Source organism: Orycteropus afer, unplaced genomic scaffold, assembly GCF_000298275.1.
Source record: "Orycteropus afer afer isolate SDZICR_OR568_19922 unplaced genomic scaffold, OryAfe1.0 scaffold00214, whole genome shotgun sequence".
NCBI classification, from domain to species: domain Eukaryota; kingdom Metazoa; phylum Chordata; class Mammalia; order Tubulidentata; family Orycteropodidae; genus Orycteropus; species Orycteropus afer.
In genome coordinates, this window is record NW_006921801.1 from 3459349 (window position 1) to 3481256 (window position 21908).

The 21908-nt window shown below is 43.7% G+C and overlaps 1 protein-coding gene across 1 annotated transcript in view; it reads left to right on the forward strand.

Moving 5' to 3' along the window:
* The window catches only part of SAMD4A (sterile alpha motif domain containing 4A), a 266612-nt gene that overhangs the window by 219574 nt on the left and 25130 nt on the right, over positions 1 to 21908 (forward strand). Inside the window, exons 5-7 of the mRNA XM_007948350.1 lie at positions 158 to 244; positions 13092 to 13425; positions 14625 to 14710. Of these exons, the coding sequence (XP_007946541.1) occupies positions 158 to 244; positions 13092 to 13425; positions 14625 to 14710 (507 nt within the window). The remainder of the gene's footprint in view (positions 1 to 157; positions 245 to 13091; positions 13426 to 14624; positions 14711 to 21908) is intronic.

A 21908-nucleotide genomic window follows, 5' to 3' on the forward strand; every position in this document is an offset into this window, starting at 1 on the left:
GGAAGGAAGGTTGGGCAATCCTACTTCCGTAGTGATACTGCCTTGGAAACCCAAGGAGGGGTCGCTATGAGTCGGGGCCGACTTGATGGCACATAACAACAACAACAACAAAGCTGATTCTTAAAAACATGATACTAATACTTATGTTTAATTACAGAATGTTACCAAAGGTGCAAGACACAAAATTGTCATCAGTATTCAGAAGCTCAAAGAGAGACAAAACCTTTTGAAATCTCTGGAAAGGGTAAGTTATCACCAAGCCAGGGAACATTTCCACCTTCGTCAGGGGAAAATAGACCAAAGAAAATTCTCAGTTGAGAGAGTCATTGGCAGACCTTAGAGAGGTGTATCATGCTGTTTCCTTATCCCAGTCACATAAATGAAGTGATTTTGAAGTGAGGTTTCCTGGTTATAAATACTTCTGTATAACCCGACAACTGAAATGTTCCTTGAGTCTAGTGCCATGCAGCACTTTAAAAAAGTGCTGTTAAATACATGCATGCTTTTTATATACATTCGCCTTTGTCTTTTATACATTTGTAGAAGTTAGTGAACTACTCAACCCACAACCAAAGGCTGAACTCTTAGGAAAACCATGTAGGAGGTTTGCAAATGTGCTGTCCGTCCAGGGAAGCATCTGGTTTTAAGAAAATCTTCCCCTAGAGTGACATACCTCAACATGTTTCAGTAAAACTAGGTTTCAATAAAACCAAACCCATTGCCAATGAGTTAATTCCAACTCATAGTGACCCTAAAGAACAGTGTAACTGCCTCATAGGATTTACAAGACTGTAAATATTTATGGAAGCAAACTACCACATCTTTGTCCTGTAGATTGAACTGTTGTTATGTGCCGTCGAGTCAGACCCAACTCATAGCGACCCCTCCTTGGGTTTCCGAGGCAGTGTTATTATGGAAGTAGATTGCCCCATCTTCCTTCCGAGGAGTGGCTAGTTGGTTTAAACTGCCAGCCCTCTGGTTAGCAGTCAAATGCCTTAGGCATTACGCTACTAGAGCTCCTGTAGATTGGACTAGTGGATTCAAACTGTCAACCTTCTGGTTGAGTGCATAACCACTGCACCGCCATGATTAAATAGTGGGAATCAAAATCATTTGGTGGGTGGACATAGTTGGCTCTCCAGAGGATAATTCCGAACTTTAACTTAACAAAACGAGTCCCACGACTCTGATAAAAGCCTTCTCAAAAATGCTCAATGCTGAAAAAGAGTGTATTCCAATGTTAACTATTAGGAGATTAACTGCAGTTTCCTTTGAGCAAGGATTTCAAAGAATTAATGGTCTGCCTAAATGCATTCTCTTCCTATCTTTGTACCTGGATGTCACCTGCTGACAATGGTCATGCTTTAGGGCTATATGATTTGTGATTATTCTTGTGACTATATGATTTCATGTAAGGTCTGAAGGAGAGCAGGCCCTTGTTGCCTGTGTCCTAGAGTAGGGGATCTTGTGGATTGGTGTTGGGGGACAATGGAGAGTAGTGGGCGGGAAGTTTTGTGTTTGCTGCCTACAAATCTTGAATGATAGCCTTTTCTAGTAATCCCAGGGAACCTTTGGAAGGGAATAAAATAACAAGGTGGATAAAGCTAAAGCAAGTTTTGTGAGGACATAAACATTTTAATGAAGTGAGAAATTTTAACTATTCACAAAGGTGTGTGGGGGGGTGTGCACACGCATGTGCATATACATTTATATCAAAAGCCAAACCCAATGCTGTCAAGTTGATCCCAACTCATAGTGACCCTACAGGACAGGGTAGAATTGCCCCATAAGGTTTTCAAGGCTGTAATCTTTATGGGAACTGACACGTCTTTCTCCTGCCAAGTAGCTGGTGAGTTCAAACCACAGTCTTTCAGGTAGCAGCCAAGCGTTAACTACTGTGCCACTAAGGCTCCATATATATGTATAATGTGTATATATTCACACATATATAATATGCATAATATATAACTTCATGTTGTATATAAAATTGTATGTATGTACATAACATCTGATTTTATATATATGTATATCTATTTTACGTTTTATATATATATGTATATAATTTTACAATATGTCAACTCATATGTAATACATATTATACAAAGTTCTATAGAATATATATGTACACATATATTTGTTGTAAGGTATTGTTGAGTCATCTCCAACTCATAGCAACCCTATGCACAGCAGAACAAAATACTGCATATATGTATGTGAATCTACATATCTATGTATATATATACATACATATATGTAACTCTAAAGGAAGATTTCTTTTAAGATAGATAGATATAGAGGCTCATCCATGATGAACTTTTTTAATTAAAGTGAACTGCAAATTACAAGTGACTGATCCAAGTCAACCTGAAGATTATTGTCGTTGTTAATTTTATGCTAATTCCTTTACCAAGCACCTTGTCTAACAGTGATTATTGCTGTTTTTAAAAGAAGAAACTTTTCTTTGGGGAGCATTCAAAAGGCCAATTTTCTCCTTAGCTGTTAAAAAGTACAGAAAATATTTTGCGTAAGGATTAGATTGCTAAGCATTATGGTGAAGAGTAATTTCCCCCCTATGTCTGGTACATCCATCAGGAATTCATTCATATCCTTTGCCACTGAGAAAACTCACCCACCTGGTGGACAAAGAGGTTAACCTGCTCTTAGCCTTACTCCCTAGAGCCTTAGACCAAAATCAGTGTGTGAAACCATCAGGGCACCCAGGTAGCACCGGTGGCCCTGACGTGCCGTTGACTTTTCTACGTAGCCTTTGATAACTCAGTGACATTTTCTATGTCTCAGATTTTACACCTAGAATAATACTGACTCACAAAAAGACTTTTTTGATTCAGTGAAATGGGAATGTTAAAAAGATGCCAAATATAATGCAAAGTATGATAGCAACACAAGGGCAAGAGGAAAGCAATAATGAGTTTATTTAGTTTAACTTTGTGGAAGGAAAGCTTGTGTCTGTTAGACAGCCAGGTTGAGCTTGCCTCAGAATACCCACACATTCTGATACCCGGTGTGCTCTTTCCTTCCATCTGGAGTGGATGGCCTTGAAGGGGGGTGACTCAGTGAGTTTGAATCTCTCAACATCCACTGAGGACGCAGCTGCCTACTCTTCTCTCTTCTCAGGGAACCCCACCTCTCCTGTTTTTCAAGGATGGGCTGTTAATACATTTACACCACCCTTTCCTAGTGACAGACTCAAGTCAGCCATTTCTCTGGCATTCCCAGACAACCCTCAGCTAATTATGCTGTTAGAAATGCTGTCATCATGACCTTGCCTGCCTTCAGCATTCTTACCTCACATAGAACCTAAAGATTTCTAAGGAGATGGCTGGGACCCCGCCCAGAATTAGTTCATAATCAGCAGCAGCTGCACATAAGCCCTATGTCCAGAGCTCTTCCATTCAGTTGGTTACTAAACATTTACTGGGCAGCTGCCTTAGACTAGTTTTGCCCCATCTCCTGGAGGCTAACAGTGAGTAATATGTGATTCCCACTCCGAGAAGCCCATGATATGTATCGCGATGGCTAGATATTTTCACAGATGATCTCATAGTCCAGTGTGATCAGTGTCATCAATGTAAGGCAGGTGGGGGAATCTTCACAGGACAGCATAAACCCCTCTGACAAGGAAGGAAGTATTTAAGGGAGCTGAATATTGGCTGAGAAACTCATTAGTAGCCTTTAGCAAGTCTTAATGATATCTTGAATGAAAGCAGAGGTAGTGAGGATGGAAAGGGACAAAACAAGTCATTTGGAAGGAATCCTGTGGTTGTCAGGAGATCTGAGCTTAGGTGCTGTGCCACTTGAAGACAGAAATATAAGAGGAGTTACTGGGGCAGGAGAAATGGAATTCAGTTTGGTGGGTTGAGTCTGAGGTATCTGTAGACCCTAGAGTCCAGGAACACTATTAGGGTTTGAGAGATTCAGTTATGGGCCATTTGAGTGTGAGTGGTAGGTGATACCCCCCACCCTCACCCCCACCCCCCAGAAATCTGCATCAAGTGATAAGAGCTGAGAAGAGGTCAAAAGATACTGAGGGCCACTCTTGAGGAGCAATGGAATGATAACAAAGTGTGGAGGAATGATAACAAAGACTGAGCTCCACCCAGAGGGGTGGAGAGTGTGTTTGTTTGAAGGAAGGAATCCCATTAGGTGCCATGAATAGGTCACATATGATAGAGACTAAGAACTGTCCCCTGGAATTTACCACCAGCATGTCCCCGGTAGCCATGATGAGAAGGATTTCAGGGGAATGGGAGAGGACGGCAGGGGTAACCTATAAACTGGGGAGTATGAAGTGTGATATAAAGGGGGTAAGGTGAAGAAGTATAACCTTCTCAAGATATCTGGCAGGAAAAAGAAAAAGGAAGATAAGACTGGTCCCTGGAGCTGACTTTTCAATATTTATTTAATAACAGAAATGTTTCCATGTGCTTTTTTCCTCACTATCCTTTCTTTTCAATTGACTCCCAAACAATGAAGCTGAACCATCTTACTTGTGTTTAAAGGTAGACAACTGCTTCTCTGTGGGCCTGTGCCTTTATTTCAAACTCATGCAGGCCTCATCCTCTGGAGTTTACATGTAAGGCCTTGATTTTATCAGCTGCTGCAGAGACACAGCAATTAAATTTCATCATATACTAAGTGTTTTTAGAGTAATAATGTCTTATACTAATAAGAGGAGCCCTGGTGGCACGGTGGTTAAGCACTCAGCAGCTAATCAAAATGTCAGTAGTTTGAACAAACCAGCTACTCCACAGGAGAAAGACGTAGCAGTCTGCTTCCATAAAGATTTACAGACTTGGAAACATTATAGGACAGTTCTACTACATTCTATAAGGCCACTATGAGTCAGAATCAACCTGATGGCAATGGGCAATGGCATATTAATAAGTTGTATTTAATACTTTCTTAAAAGCATTTTCATTTGACCCTGATAGCAAATCTCAAAAGGTAATCAGGACACACAAAGAACATCAATTAGGCTTTCTCTTTAGTGTTCCCGCCACTCCCTGTCCTTACCCTGGTCATACTACTTCACTACTTTGGTGCCACTCAATTGCCAACATCTTAGGGCAAAGAAGTGCCCCATTTGTCTTTATATCCCCCAGGCCAACAGTACCTGGCTGATAGTAGGGTTCAACTGATGTTTGGTGAATGGAAGGAGAAGAGAGAGGAAAAAGATGTAATTAGATATGGAAGTCCTGTCTATTATATGAAAAGTCCATTTTCTTCCTACATGAAGGGAAGGATGTGTGGTAGTTAAATTTGTATGTCAACTTGGCTGGGCCTGGTTGAATGTCTAGACAGCTGGTCGTAGTTATTCCCCATGATGAGACTGGCAATCAGCTCCATGGTAGGGGTCTACCACAAGCAGCTGAGTAGCTGCCTTTGGGATGTGGTCTGCTTCCTGTATATAAGGAGAAGCCTTGGGAATCGTCTCTGGCTTATGGTATACTTGGACCCTGCATGTAGCTGTGTCGTTGTTCAGCAGCCTGCCATGTTCTGCCGAAATTGGGACTTACAATGGACTTAAATTAACGGCCTGCCGTGTGGTTTGGTAACATTGGGACTATGCCTTTTTACTTGTCAACTTTGGGCTTGGCAGCCCAGCAGCCAGCAGCTGTCTGAGTGAAGAAAAGCCTCTAGCTTCAGTGAGCTGGGAGCAGGAGGTAGAGCTGGACCCCAAGGTTGAGGGACTTTCACCAAGCACCTAGAGCCTGGCACTTTGAACTTGCACTTAAAGCCTCCAAACTGTAAGAGAATAAACCCCTGTTTATTAAGGCCACCCCATTTGTGGTATATTCTTGTCAGAGCAGCACTAGGGAACCAGAACAAGATGACACCACAGACACATTCTGTAAGTGCTGGAAACACTTAGGGGGTGAAGCTCTCTTTTACAGATGATTTGTGCCTTGTTATTAACATACCCCAGAGAAAGGCACTGAGCCAGTCTTCATCCAAGACCTAAGAAAGCCAGGCCAAGAAGTCTGGGATAGTCAGAAAGTCATTTCCTTCCTGCTTTTCCATTCTAAGCCTGTGCCTGCCAGAGGTGAGTAATAGCTGGGTAGCAGTGGACAAGCCTTCCTATTTTCTGCTTTTAAATGAGAACCTCAGCTCAGCTACTTCGTATCAGCCCGTTAGTCAATGGACCACTTCATTTTGCCTCTCTGAGTTTGTAATGTGGGGTTATATTTATGTTATGAATATAGTAATGCCTTGGGTTGATTCTCTATTTTCATTAATGTGAAAAATGAGTTTCCACAGCTGGTAGAGGACACCCACAACTTGTCTGCCAGTCTGTTGTACTGTGGTGGCTTGCATGTGCTGTGTTGCTGGAAACTATGCCACCAGTATTTCAAATACCAGCAGGGTCACTCATGGTGAATGAGTTTCAGCAGAGCTTCCAGACTAACACAGACTAGAAGGAAGAGTTCAGTCTGCTTCTGAAAAAAATTAGTCACTGAAAATCTTATGAATGTCAGTGAACATTGTCAGATATAGTACCGGAAGAGGAGCCCCTTAGGTGGGAAGGCACTCAAAATAGGAAAGGCTGCCTCCCCAAAGTAAAGGTGACCTTAATGACATATATGGAGTAAAGCTTTTGGGACCTTCATTTGCTGATGTGGCGTGACTCAAAATGAGAAGAAACAGCTACAAGCATCCATTACTGATTGGACTGTGGGATGTACAAGGTACGAATCTAGGAAAACTGGAAATTGTCAAAAATGAAATGCAACACATACAGATAATATCCTACACATTCGTGAGCTCAAATGGACTGGTATTATCCATTTTGAATTGGAAAATCATGTGGTTTGATATGCCAGGAATAACAAATTGAGAGGGAAAGACATCACATTCATTGTTAAAAAGAACATTTCAAGATCTATCCTGAAGTACAATGCTGTCAGTGATAAGATAGTATCCATACACACCTACAAGGAAAACCATGATAGTATAATATCCATATGACTACAAGGAAGACCAGTTACAACTACTGTTATTCAAATTTACATACCAACCACCAAAGCCAAAGATGAAGAAATTGAAGATTTTTACCAACTTCTGGAGTCTGAAATTGATTAAACATGTATTCAAGATGCATTGATAATTACTGGTGACTGGAATGCCAAAGTTGGAACAAGAAGCATCAGTAGTTGGGATATAGGACCTTGGTGGTAGAAACAATGCTGGCGATTATATGGAATTTTGCAAGACCAATGACTTATTAATTGCAAACACCTTTTTTCAACAACATAAATTGACTGCACATGTGGACCTCACCAGATGGAACATACAAGAATCAAATCAACTACATCAGTGGAAAGAGACAATGGAGAAGCTCAATATCATCAGTCAGAACAAGGTCAGAGGCTGACAGTGGAACAGACCATCAATTACTCATATGCAAGTTTAAATTGAAGCTGAAGAAAATTAAAACAAGTCCACCAGAGCCAAAATACATAGTATATCCCACTTGAATTTAGAAGAATAGTTTTGTCCTATTAAGCACCAATGACTGAAGACCAGACAAGTTATAGAATGACATTAAGGTCATCGTACATGAAGAAAACAAAGGTCATTAAAAAGAAAGCAAAGACCAAACTAGATATCAGAAGCAATGTAAGAAATGATCTGAACAGAAGATTTCAAAGAGCAGCTCAAGAAGATAAAGTATTATAATGAAATGTATAAAGACCTGGAATTAGAAAAACAAAAGGGAAGATCACATTCAGCATTTCTCAAGTTGAGAGAAATTGAAGAAAAAATTGAAAAAAAAAAAGTTCAATATTGAAGGATTTTATATGCAAAATTTTGAGCAATGCAGGAAACATCAAAAGCAGATGAAAGAATACCCGAGTTTCTGTACCAAAAGGAATTGGTCAATGTTCAACCATGTCAGGAGGCAGTATATGATCAAGAACCAATAGTATTGAAGGAAGAAGTCCAAGCTGCACTGAAGACATTGGCAAAAAACAAGGCTCCAAGAATTGATGGCATACCACTTAAGATGTTTCAGCACATGGATGAATCTCTGGAAGTGCTCACTCATTTATTCCAAGAAATTTGGCCAACCAACTGGAAGAGATCCATATATGCCCACTCTAAAATTAGGTGATCCAACAGAATGTGGAAATTGTCAAACAATATTATTAATATCACATGTAAGTAAAATTTTGCTGAAAATAATTTGAAAATGATTGCAGCAATACATTGACAGGGAACTTCCAGACATTCAAGACACATTCAGAAGAGGATGTGAAATGAGAGAGATCATTGCTGATGTCAGATGGATCTCGGCTGCAAGCAAAGAATACTAGAAAAATGTTTGCCTGTGTTTTATTGACTATGCAAAGGCATTTGACTCTGTGGATCATAACATTATGGATAACATTGCAAAGAATAGGAATTCCCAAACACCTAATTGTGCTCATGAGGAAACCATGCATAGACCAAGTGGCAGTTGTTCAAACAGAACAAGGAGATACTGCATGGTTTAAAATCAGGACAATGTATGTCAGGGTTATATCCTTTACCATACTTATTCAATCTGTATACTGAGCAAATAATCTGAGAAACTGGAAAATATGAAGAAGAATGTGATATCAGGAGTGAAATAAAACTCATTAACAATCTGAGATATGGAGTTGACATAACCTTGCTTGCTGAAAGTGAAGATGACTTGAAGAGCAAAGACTACAGCCTTCAGTATGCATTACACTTCAACATAAAGAAAACAAAAATCCTCGCAACTGAACGAATTAGCAACATCACAATAAATGGAGAAAAGCTTGAAATTGTCAAGGATTTCCTTTTACTTGGATTCACAATCAAAGCCCATGGAAGCAGCAGTTAAGAAGTCAAGTAATATATTTCACTGGGCAAATCTGCAAGTGTTTTAAGAGCAAAGATCTCACTTTGAAGACTAAGGTGTCCCTGACCTAAGCCATGGTCTTTTCAGTAACCTCCTATGCATGTAAAAGCTGGACAGTGAAAAAGAAATACCAAAGAAGTGATATATTTGAATTGTGTTGTTGAAGAACATTGAATGTACCGTGGACTGCTATAAGAAGTAATAAATCTGTCTTGGAGGAAGTGCAGCTGGAATGCTCCTTAGAAGCAAGGATGGTGAGACTTCACCTCTTCTAATATGTTCATGTTATCAGGGGGGACCAGGACCTGGAGAAGTACATCATGCTTAGTAAAGTAGATGGTCAGCAAAAAAAGAGGAAGACCCTCCACAAAATGGACTGATACAGTGACTTCAGCAACAGACTCAAGCAAAGTAACAGGTGTGAGAATGGCACAGGACTGGGCAACGTTTCATTCTGTTGTACATGAGGTGACTATGAGTCAAAACCAACTCGACAGCACTTAACAACAGCCAGAGTGGAAGACACTGGATTGAGATCAATTCTATCCATTTCTTAGCTTCCTTCTTAACTTGTGTGCTCGTTGTTGAGTTCAGGAATTCATTTTTCAGAGTCAGGAGCATAACCCATGTCTGATGGTCATAGTACCACCCCACCGACGCTGACATAAACAGGAGTGTTGCTAACTGGTCAAAAGCCAGGTGCTATCTTCCTGAGACCATGCCTTCAAGTCTACAGGAAGAGGGAGGAATTTGCGTGATTTCTGGGAGGTTGTGTTTTCCAGAAAATGTCTTAACATTATTCATTATGTTTACAGTTGTTGTTTTTGTTGTTGTTTGGGGTGGTTATCCTCAATAGAAGAATAAGATTTCAACTTGGGGCAAATATATATTTCATGTTTGAAGGGGTTCAGCTCTTAGTATAACCCAAATCTCCTTCTCTCACCACTCAGTGTCTACAGAAGGCGCAGGGTTGGTGGCAGTGGACAAAGCATCACACATGCTCATTTGCTTACATCAGTGGTAACTTCCACATTGATGACCCATCAGGGATACATGTGATCAGCCCAGATAGCCCTGTTCAGCTCCATTTGCCCAGTCTCGCTTCATTGGGAAGCCTCCTCCCTCCCCCCACCCTACACCCATCATAGGCTGGACAAGAAGGTCAGTACTCCCCACAACCCAAGTGGGGCCAGGGCCCTCAGTCAGCACATAACTGATCAGGAAAGGTAATAGGTGCTCTCCTGATGCAGGGCCACTATCTCACCTCCATATGCTCTGGTCTGACCAGATCACCAAGTCCAAAACCAAGGAAGCAATCACACGATGGCCTCCAGACTCTGAGAAGGTGCTGTTCTGGTCTGGACAGTAGGAAAACAGAATGATCAGGAGCACGCACACCTACCTCATGCATTGGACTTGCCAGCACAGCTATAGGCTGGTCTCACCATAGACACACCCACCATGTTTAGAAGGATGGTGGTAGGCTCTGTGGCCCTCTCCTCTTCTAAATAAGAACAATAATGATGCAGGCCTTTCTCTCCTAAAATAGGGTAGATGGTGGTCTTGTGGCCAGGTTTGAGATGACTGGAGACCTACTTAGAATTTCTTTTCCCTTATAAACCCTGGGTTCCGATAAGGCAAAGGCAAAGTTCAGGCTTTGCTTCCACAAAGCTGGTTTCCACCAACAAGGGGCCTGGCTATTGGTGTCCTCGTCTGCCCAGAATTGAAATCATGTGTCCAGGGCTACCATCCTCTCTTTCCTTTTCTGATCTATTGATTGGAAAGGTTTGGGTGCGAGAATGATTGCATTCCATATGCTTGCATCCCCTGACATTACACAATTCTTGGTTAAGAGAAGTTCCCTGGAACAGATTGGGCAGTCAGGCTTCAGCCTTTTAAAATTATGTCCTTGCTATTCTGGGCTCTTAGATTAAATACTTCATTAGTAATCAAGGGCCTGGTTGTCAATGCCTTTCTTGGGCCCCAAGGAGAACTTTGCTTATAGAAGCACCTAAGGGCTGGTCCTAGGGCAGAGGACCAGGCCCACCCAACCATACCAGGAAATACCCCCGGGCTCCTGACCCCAGTCACTTTCCTAGCCACAAATATCTGGACCTATCCTGAACCTCTGTGAGCAATGGGCACCTCAGTAAGTGTCCGTCAGAACCAATTTGTAGTCCTTTTTCTAATAAATAACACCCAGTATATCAAACTATGTGTAGAATGATCCCATTTTATTATATAATATAGAAAGATGTATATGTATTAGACATTTTTCTTTACATGGCAGCCAGAATGATCCTTTTAAAACTTAGAACATGTCACTCCATGGCTCAATACCTTCCCTGAGTTTCCTATCTTATTTAGTATAAATTCCAGCATCCTGGCCTGGCCTGGCCTGCATGTCTCTGCAATTGACCAGAACAGGTCCTTGGGCTGCATTTCTGTCCCTCTTCCATCATTCACTCTCCTTGCCTCAGGCCTCCTCACTGTTCCTCAGGACTCCAGGCACCTCCCACCTGAGAGCCTGTATTAGTTTCCAAGGGCTGCTATAACAAAGGGAGCTCTGGTAGCGTAGTGCCTAAGGCACTTGACTGCTAACCAGAAGGCTGGCGGTTCAAACCCACCAGCCACTCCTCTGAAGGAAGGTTGGGCAATCTACTTCCGTAGTGATACTGCCTCGGAAACCCAAGGAGAGGTCGCTGTGAGTCGGGTCTGACTCGACAGCACATAACAACAACAGCTATAACTAAATACCCAAAACTGGGTAGCTTATAAAAACAGAAATTTATTATCTCATAGTTCTGAGGCTAGAAGTCCAAGATCAGGGTGTCTGCAGTGTGATTGCTTCTGAGGACTCTGAGGGAGAATCTGTTCCATATCTCTCTCCTAGCTTCTGGAAGCCCCAAAAGTTCCTTGGTTTGTAGAGGCAACTTCACATGGCGCCCTTCCTCTGTTTCGCTGACTGTGTCTCTTCTCCTCTTTCATGAGACACCACTCAAATTGATTAGGGCTCACCCTACTCCAGTGTGGGAGTCCCTGGTGGTGCAGGTACTTGACTGCAAACCAAAAAGTTGATGGTTCAAACCCATCCAGAGGCACCCCAGAAGAAAGACTTGGCAATCTGCTTCCAAGAAGCACAGTTCTGTTGTACACACATAGTGTCATCATGATAACTTAGCTGCTAACATCTTCAAAGGCGCTGTTACCAAACAAGGTCATATTCATAAGTATAGAGGTTAGACTTCAATGTGTCTTTTGGGGGGACACAATTCAATCCATAATGGAGCCTCTGCCCTTGCCATGCCCTCTACCTGGAGCACTCTTTCCCAGACATCCTTATGCCCAACTCATTGGCTCGTTTGGGTTCCTGCTCAACTGTCACCCCTTTAGAGAAGCTGCCCCTCCTAGAAGCCCTGCTCCACATTGATCAGTGCACTGACATGATATGTGCATCTGGTAATTGGGAGGGAACCCTACAGGCGGTTCCTCAGAGTCCAGCACAGAGCCCAACTTGTAGGAGCACTCACACCTACTTATTTATCAAAGAAGCTTATAACACCACGGTGAGACACAGACTATGGCATATCATCACAGCTACTCAATTTGTTGTTGTTACAATGTGCTGTCCAGTTGGCCGACTCATAGCGACCCCTCCTTGGGTTTCCGAGGCGGTATCTCTATGGAAGTAGATGGCCCAACTAGAAAGTGTATGAATATAAAATATAGAAATGCATTTTTTAGAGATGCTCTAAGGAAACCAGGAAAGAAAATGTACCCAAATCATTTTAGTGGTCATCTCTCAAAAGTGGAATTTTCATTATTATGTATTTTACAAGTATTCTACCATAAACCAGGGTTAATGTTGTTGTTGTTGTTGTTGTTGTTGTTATGTGCTGTCGAGTTGGATCCGACTCATAGCGACCCCTTCTTGGGTTTCCAAGGCAGTATCACTACGGAAATAGATTGCCCAACCTTCCTTCCAAGGAGTGGCTGGTGAGTTTGAACCACCAGCCTTCTAGTTAGCAGTCAAGGGTTAATATTATAATAATTAAAATAAATGGGTGTCTTCCCAAAGAATGTTCTGCTGAAGGGGCCAGCAGCCCTGAATCCTGTCCGGGACATAACTCAGGGCAAGGGAAACGAAGCAGGGAGGTAGCAGTCCCTGACACTAATGGATGTCGTTGTCTTCTAACTTCAGGACATCATCGAAGGGGGCAACCTGCGCATCCCACTCCAGGAACTGCACCAGATGATCCTGACACCCATCAAGGCCTACAGCTCCCCCCCCACCCCCCCAGAGGCCCGCCGCCGTGAGCCCCAGGGCCCGCACCAGCCTTCGCTGATGGGCCCTGAGAGCCAGAGCCCTGACTGCAAAGACAGTGCCACGGCCCCCGGCGCCACAGCCACCACCTCAGCTGGGGCCAGCGGTGGGCTCCAGCCTCACCAGCTGAGCAGCTGTGATGGGGAGCTGGCTGTCGCTCCCCTGCCGGAGGGGGATCTCCCTGGGCAGTTCACACGTGTCATGGGCAAAGGTAGAGTCTGATTCTTGCTTCCCCTACTTTATCCTTTCCGATACCATTCATCAGAGCTACGCACTCCTAAGGAAGTTTCCCTGAGTGCTGGATAAACTACTGTCAGAGGAGGTGCCCTCAGCTCCATTTTACAATTAAGGATACTGTGTCAAATGTCATGCCCAAGTTTCAAGCTTGCTCTAGTTGAGTACAAGGCATTTCATTCTCTGATGCCTTTTGTCCCACCATCTTCCCCCATGACCTTCTAACCACCATTCCCCAAAGTTAGAGCATCACAGCCCCTCTAATTAGAACAAAGAGCCCTAGTAGCACAGGGGTTAAGCATTTGGCTGCTAACCGAAAGGTCAGTGGTTCAAACCCACTAGCCGCTCCACAGGGAAAAGATGTGGCAATCTGCTCCCATCAGAATTACAGCCTTGGAAACTCTATGGGGCAGTTCTACTCTGTCCTGTAAGATCACTGCTGTGAGATAGAATCAACTTGACGGCAGTGAGTATGATGAGAGCAGAACAGGCTACAGTCATATGGCGTTCTACCTGCAGACTAACTGCTCTGTCTGTATTAGCACTTGCTTGAGTGTGTAGGTGAACGTGTGTATGTATAAATGTGCATATCACGTTGAGAAAATAACCCTCCAAGAACTCAAGTGATTGAGTTGCAGTCTTGCTTCCTGCTCATGTGTACACCCACACACCTCACATCCTAAAAGATGTGCCAGCCACTTTCCTGCAAACACAGATGTGATTGCCTTTCTACCTGGCTGGAGGGAGGTGTGCAGTTCATTCATAAAATTACAGACACTGCTCTCCGACAGGGCTGAGTTTCTGTGACTGCCTTTGAACCCCTTCTCCAAAGGACCCTTTTAGAAAGATAGAGCTCGGACAATGCTGCCAACTCCCTTGTTCTCCCTCTCACAGAGTGTCTGTCTCAGGCTCGACTGTAGAAGGCTTAATATAGAATGGTATGACTGGAACTAACTGAAGGGGCTTCTCGAGGTGAGCGCCCCGGTGGTGAGCAAACCTTTGACTTCAATGGAATGAGGAGCCTCCTGGCCTTTTTTGTGAACCTTACGTAAACCCACAGGCACACACACCTCTCAAGATACTGGTCCTGAGAGGAAATCAGAGGCAGATTTCAGAGGTTAGGACAGGCGTACATTCTTCTAATTCATCTTTCTTTTTTCTTTTTTCAATTCGCAGTGTGCACACAGCTCTTGGTCTCCAGACCTGATGAGGAAAATATAAGTTCCTATTTACAGCTCATAGACAAGTGTCTAATTCACGAGGTGAGTGGTGACAGGTTTTCCGAAGCTCTTTTTCCCATTGCTTAGAAATGATTCTCAGAATTTCTGTGATGCGATCACTTTGGTCTCCAATGACATTTTTTGCTGTGTGGATGGGGAGCAGTCATAAGTAATAGCTCGGGCAGAACTAAGCTATGGGAGCCCCAAACCTAAACGCATCTCATGTATGCTCAGGTGTCCAAAGATTGGCCTAGACAGAAATCTGATGTGAGAGTGAATGCCGGAGAGAAACTTCTGACTCTGGAGGAGTCCCCGAGTGGCCAAGTGTGGGCTGGTTAGCACAGAGCCCTGCCACCTGACCCTTGGCTTTTTCAGGGCTTTTAAAAATTCTGTGCTAACGCATTTTACCTCATAGCTCAGGCAAATTTGAGAGAAAGAGAGCAAAAGAAATAATGTGTGTTTGTGTGTATATATGTGCATGTGGTTGAATGGCAGTTATGCTGGTTCTTTTTTTATTGTGGTAAAAATACATATAAGAAAACACTTGCCACCACTGCCAACCACTTAGAGGGGGATCTGTGTAGGAGATCCTGCATAGAGAGGGAGAACAATGTGGAACAAAGCTCAAAATCATTTGGAGGGAAAAAAAAGGGGGGGGACCAGGTTTGCTGGTCCAGTAGAGCCTGGTGGAACCACTGAGACTATGGCCCCCAACTGCCCTTCAGGTCTGGAATTGAACCCATACCTGTGGCTTCCAGCCAAACAAAAGACAGGCATATGAGTTGAACATGTACCTGAGGTAGATATGCTCCTTGCAGAGAACAATCATGGGAGAAAGAAGGGCTGTTTATGCACGGGAGACAGCTCAGGGGACGGAGGGATGGACACAGGGAAGAGGTAACTATTGGGAGGAAGTGGGAGGGGAGCTGTTGCATTGTGGTAAATTGTAGTCAATGTCATGAGACAAAATGTATGTGAATTGCTGTATGGAAAATGAATTTGCTCTGTAAATTTTCACCCAAATCACAATTAAAAAAAAAAATTTGCCATTTCACCATTTCTTACATGTACAGTTTGGTGACATTAATTACATTCATCATGTTATGCAACCATCACCACTATCTGTTTCCAATTTTTCACATCACACTTAACAGAAACTCAAAAGTCCCCTAACCAATGACTCCCCTTTTATACCCTCCTGCCTGCCCCTGGTAACCACTGATGAACCTTGGTCTCTAAACATTTGCCTGTTCTAGATAGTCTGTATCAATGAGATCATACAATATTTGTTCTTTTATGTCTGACTTACTTCACTCAAGAGCTCTGGTTGCATAGTGGTTAAAGCATTCAGTTGCTAACCAAAAGGTCAGTGGTTCAAACCCACCAGATGAGGCAGTCTGCTTCCATTAAGATTTACCACCTTGGAAACCCTATGGGGCAGTTGTACTCTGTCCTATAGGATTGCTATGAGTCAGAACCGACTCAGTGGGTTTGGGCTCTTTCACTCGGAATAATGTTTTCAGGGTTCATCTAGGTTGTGGCATGTATGAGATCTTCATTTCACTTTATGGCTACTATTCTGTTGTGTGTATATACGTGTCGTTTATCCATTCATCCGGTGATGGACAGTTAGGTTGTTTCTACATTTTGGCTTTTGTGAACAGTGATGCAGTGAACAGTGGTGGACAAATATCTGTTTGCATTCCTGCTTTGAATTCTTTTGAGGATATACCTCAGAGTGGAATGCTGTACTTCTGTTTTGATTTGTGATTTTGTGTAGGAATTGTGTTAGCCATCTGTCCTTTTGAAGGACTGAAGCAGGCTGGAGCTGTGCCTGCCAGACATTCAGCACACGGTCTTGATGTATGGAATAAGGCAGGGCCTGGGCAGGGCTGGGCTGGGACAGCTGTTTCTGGGGGACAGGTGGGGAGAAAGGGTGGTGCCTCAGATCCAGGATTCCAGTGGCTTCTTGGATACCTCCCACCCCAATGAGTTACAGAGACAAGGGCTAGACTTTGGAACACTTGACACTGGATAAACCTAGGATGATGAGATCTTTTTGTCAGATTTTGATACAAGAATAAGAAGATAAAGGCCTCACGCCTCATCTTTACAGCGTTGGTGAAACTTGTTGGCAGCCAGAACTTGGGTATGCAGCAGGCTGAACGAAGGGAAATATCTGGTGCAGACATCCAGCCCCTTACTCACCTTCCCACTCCACGTCCCCTCACCCTCCCGGCCACCATACTGGTACTCCTGCTGTGGAAGTTTCATTCAGTTCACTGAGCCCTCTGTCATTTTTTATGGTCTGATACTACCCACCCCTCACATAAAGGGATACAGTCTCCTCTGGGTTTCATACCAGCATGGCCTTTCTCCCAAACTCATTTTTGCAGTTTCCTCTCTAGGCAGCAGGCGGCTCTGGTTGTGCAGTGGTTAAAGCACTCAGCTGCCAATCAGAAAGATTGGCAATTCAGACTCACCAGCAGTTCCACATGAGAAAGATGAGGCAGTCTGCTTCTTTACACATTTACAGCTTTGAAAACACCATGGGGCAGTTCTACTCTGTCGTACAGGGTCTCTGTGAGTTGGAAACTACTCAGTGGCGGGTTGGTTCTAGGCGCCACGAATTCCTGTGCCCTGGTCGCATCAGTCAAACCTCTCTCTGTCAGCTGCTTGCTGGCTCAGTTGGGAGCTCAGACATGCCATCTTTGGAAATATTCAACTGTGCCAAGATACCAGATTTTTCACTGGAAAATAAATTTATATGTAATTTTTTCCCCCTTTAATGGTTTCCCTAGAGCAACCAGGCACTGTCTGATGATGATTAAAGCCTATACTTATGGATTTATGCATAAGTATACTTATGTTTATTTATGAATTTATTTTAGGACAGGACAAGGCATCTAGAATGGGTTACTTTTTACCATTTGACTATACCCCTTCACCCAAGGGCCAATTGACTAACCTTTTGCTATTTCTAATCTTGACACTGTATTTTTTTTTTCTTTTGGTCCAACATAAAACTAAAAAGAGAAGGCAAGTGCACATTTAAAAATTTTAGAACTCATTCATTCAACAGATAGTTATTGAGCGTGCAGTCCCTGCCGCCAGGTAGCTTACAATGTGGGGTTGGTGGGTGACACAGAAAAGAAAACTGGCATCACCTACATGATGATGAAGGGTCGGGTGAGGTAATCCCAATGGCTACTAACCACAAAGAAGATGTAGTGAGCACCTAGCTCAGAGCTGGAAACAAAGAATTTCCTCAGAGGAACATTTCCATGAGAGTCCATCTCTTAAAGACCACTCAAAACAAACTTACTGCTGTCGAATCAGTTCTGACTCATAGCAACCCCTCCTTGGGTTTTTGAGGCAGTATCTCCACGGAAGTAGATTGCCCCATCTTTCTTCCGAGGAGTGGCTGGTGGGTTTGAGCTGCCGGCCTTCTGGTTAGCAGTCAATTGCCTTAGGCACTGTGCCACCAGAGCTCCCTTAAAGACTTGTTGTTGTTATTGTTGTTATTTGCCGTCGAGTTGGCCCCGACTCATAGCGACCCCTCCTTGGATTTCCGAGGCGGTATCACTACAGAAGTAGGATTGCCCAACCTTCCTAGGTGGTAAATACTAGAGAAAAAGGCAGAAGAGTGTTCTAGGCAGGATGAGGAGCTTTTGGAGGGCCTTATGTTTTACTGAAAAGACAGACATTTGTGGGTGGGATGCAGAGGGGACTGACTGATTGGGGGAGGACTTAAGCTTCTGAAAGAGCAAACCAGAATTCTGCTTCCTCTCCCATGCCCACTCAGCACCAAGTCTTCAAGATATTGGAGGATGAGGTACATTCCACCTCACCTCAACTCAGCTGACAAAATGACTCTCCAGCTGCTTCTGTTGAACAAGCACATGCTTCCTGATTGGTCCACTTCAGCCTGGATCTTTGGCCTGGTGTTTTGCCCTTCCCCGCCATCTTGTTTGCCCTTCCTGCGTGTTTCCACTCTATCATTTTTGTTTCTTTCCCTTTTCCTTCCCTGGCAGCCCCGAAATAATTCAGTTCAAAGAGAGCTGTGTGGTTTCATCTCCTGCCTGATAAATGTTCCTGCTGGCAAAAGGCCCCTGGTGGTGATAGAGGGGCCTCTCCCTGGTAGGAGTTGGGGGCAGGAAGGAGGTCCTTCCATGTTTGCCTGACTGAAATAATAATCAGCGTGGATGGGCCTGTTCTCCGCTTTGGAAGGAAAAATGTTATTCAACACCTTTTGTTGTGATTTTGTTTTGAGAAAGAAGAAAGTGTCTGAATAATTTTCCACAATCCAGGTTATTCTATGTGGTCAGTTTACACCCTGCCTGAGAGGCCTCGTTGAAGTGTGTAGTTTCCATCCTGGCTGAAGGTTGGCCTGGACTCAGTGAGACAGGACTCCCTTTCACAGCCCGAACATGCTGTTCTTTAGCTGACTGGAAGAGAGGATGTTGACTAAACTGAGACACCTCCCTTCCTTCCAGAGACGAAGGGACCAGCTCCCTAGAGTAGTAAAAGGAAGGACAGGCAAGTTCTGACTTTTCATTTCCGAGACTACATCACTTACTCTCCTGGACTGTAATCCCAGACTGCATGCCTCCTCACTGTCCTGAGATGGTTCTGGGAAGATGAGCACTTGCGCCCTATATAAGCCTTTTAATCCAGCCATAAAAAGTTTAGAACAAATCTTTGTCATCTTCTTCCAGACAGACTTATTGGTCTGGGCCTGACAGGAACAGAGTGATTCTGAAGTGGCTGACTGGCTGTGTCTGAGCAATCTGGAAGTGTGGAATCTTCCTTTTGCCTCTGGCCCCCTGAGGAAGCTCTGCTTCAGGGCCAAGATCAGGCATCCTACCTTTCAGAAATCACTGGGAGCCAGCCATGACCTAGCTCTCGTCCATTCCTCTCAGCTGTAGCTTACAGGGCTGAGAGGAATTGGCCACCACACTCACTCAGCACTGCTAAGGACTAGCTTTTATGTGCAACCCTGAATTAAATGAGCCTGATGCCCCAGGTGAATGTGCTGCCCTCTCCTTATAGATGCAAACATTATTTCCGTCTGTTTGGATGCCCTTTGCCACCATGAGCAATGAAATGATGTCCTTAGAAGCACTTTTAATGCACATTTAAAAAGTGAACCATTTTCTCCTTTTTTGGGGGAGGGGGGGGAAATCAAGCCAGTTGTCCTTTGGGCTGGCTCTAGACTAGCTCAGTATTAAAAGTTTGTGTTTGTTTATTTGTTTGTCAGTATTAATAGTGTTGAGACTTGAAGTCATTTGTGCCGTTGGTGGTGCTACAGGTGATTTTGATTTCTAGATATGGTCAACACCCATGTACCACCACTGGAGAGCTCATAGATGCCACCAAGAAAACTTGCTTAGAACGTCAAGAGCAGAATCTGAAAAGCTTACAACCTAGCAGACTTTTGTGTCTTAAAAAAATGCCCTTCGCACCACTTAAACTAAAGTTAATTATAAAAGTACTCATTTTTGCCTGCCTCTGTTGGTATAGTGGATAAGGCACTTGATTCCTAACCTGTAGGTCAGCGGTTCAAACCCAGTAGCCGCTCCGCTGAAGGAAGATGGGGCAATCTACTTCCGTAAAGATCTGCAGCCTCAGCAACCCAATGGGGGTCACTATAAGTTGGAAACGACTCGATGACAGTGAGTTTGGTTTAAAATACCTTCTACTTGTGGTAGTTACTTGCTGTCGAGGTGAGTCCACTGTGACCCCAAGTGCAACAGAATGAAATGTTGCCCTGTCCTGTGCCATCTTCACCACTAATGGTGTGCATGAGTCCACTGTGGCTGTGTACTTTTGAGTGCCTTCCACCCTAGGGAGCCCATCATTCACCAGTATGTCAGACAGTATTCTGTCGTAACCCATAGGGTGTTTATCGACCGATTTCCAGAGGTAGATTGCCAGACCTTTCTTTCTAGTCTTTCTTAGTCTGGAAGCTCCACTGAAACCTGTCTACCCTCAGTGACCCTGCTGGTAGATGAAATATCAGTAGCATAGCTTCCAGCATTAAAGTAGCATGCAAGCCACCAGACTCCAACAAACTGGCAGACAGGCGGTGGGCGTTGTACTTAATAGGTACTAAATAAATGTTTACTGAATGAATGAACACAGGTGCACCAGCAGGATCGCTCTTGTTTAGCCTGAGGGCAGAGATTTTTGCTCTCCTTTTATCATGGAAAGGAGCCCTAGGGGTGCAGTTGCTAACCAAAAGGTCGGCAGTTTGAACCCACCAGCCACTCCATGGGAAAAAGATGTGATCTGCTTCTGTAAAGATTTATAGCCTTGGAAGTCCTATGGGGCAGTTCTACTCTGCCCTATAGGGTCACTATGTTGTTGTTGTTGTTGTTGTTAAGTGCCATCGAGTCATCACCGACTCAGTGACCTTATGCACAGCAGAACAAAACACTGCCCAGTCCTGTGACAGCTCCATGATCCTTGAGCCAATCGCCACAGCCAATGTGTCAATCCATCTTGTTGAGGGACTTCCCCTCTTTCGTCGACCCTCTACCTTACCAAGCATGACATCCTTCTCCTGGGAATGGTCTCTTCTGACAACATGACCAAAGTAGGTGAGACAAAGTCTGGCCGTTCTCGCTTCCGATGAGCATTCCGGCTGCACTTCCTCCAGGACAGATTTGTTAGTTCTTTTAGCAGTCCATGGTACTTTCAGCATTCTTCGCCAGTACCACAACTCAAAAGCATCAACTTTTCTTTGGCTTTCCTTTTCATTGTCCAGCTCTCACATGCATATGGGCCAATTGAAAGTATCATGGCTTGTGTCAGGTGCACCTTAGTCCTCAAAGAGACATCTTTGCTCTTCAGCATTTGACAGAGGTCCTTTGCAGCCGTTTTGCCCAGTGCTATACATCGTCTGATGTCCTGACTGCTGCTTCCATTGGTATTGATTGCAGAACCAAGCAATGTGAAGTCTTTGACAACTTCCATCTTTTCTCCATTTATTGTGATGCTGCTTATACATCCAGTTGTGAGGATTTTTGTTTTCTTTATATTGAGATATAATCCATATTGCAGACTGTATTCTTCAATCTTCATCAAAAGGCACTTCAAGTCATCCTCACTTTCAGCAAGCAAAGTTGTGTTGTCAGCATATTGCAGGTTGTTTATGATTCTTCCTCCAATCCTGATGCCATGTTTTTCTTCGTATAGGCTAGCTTCTCAGATTATTTGCTCAGCATACAGATTGAAT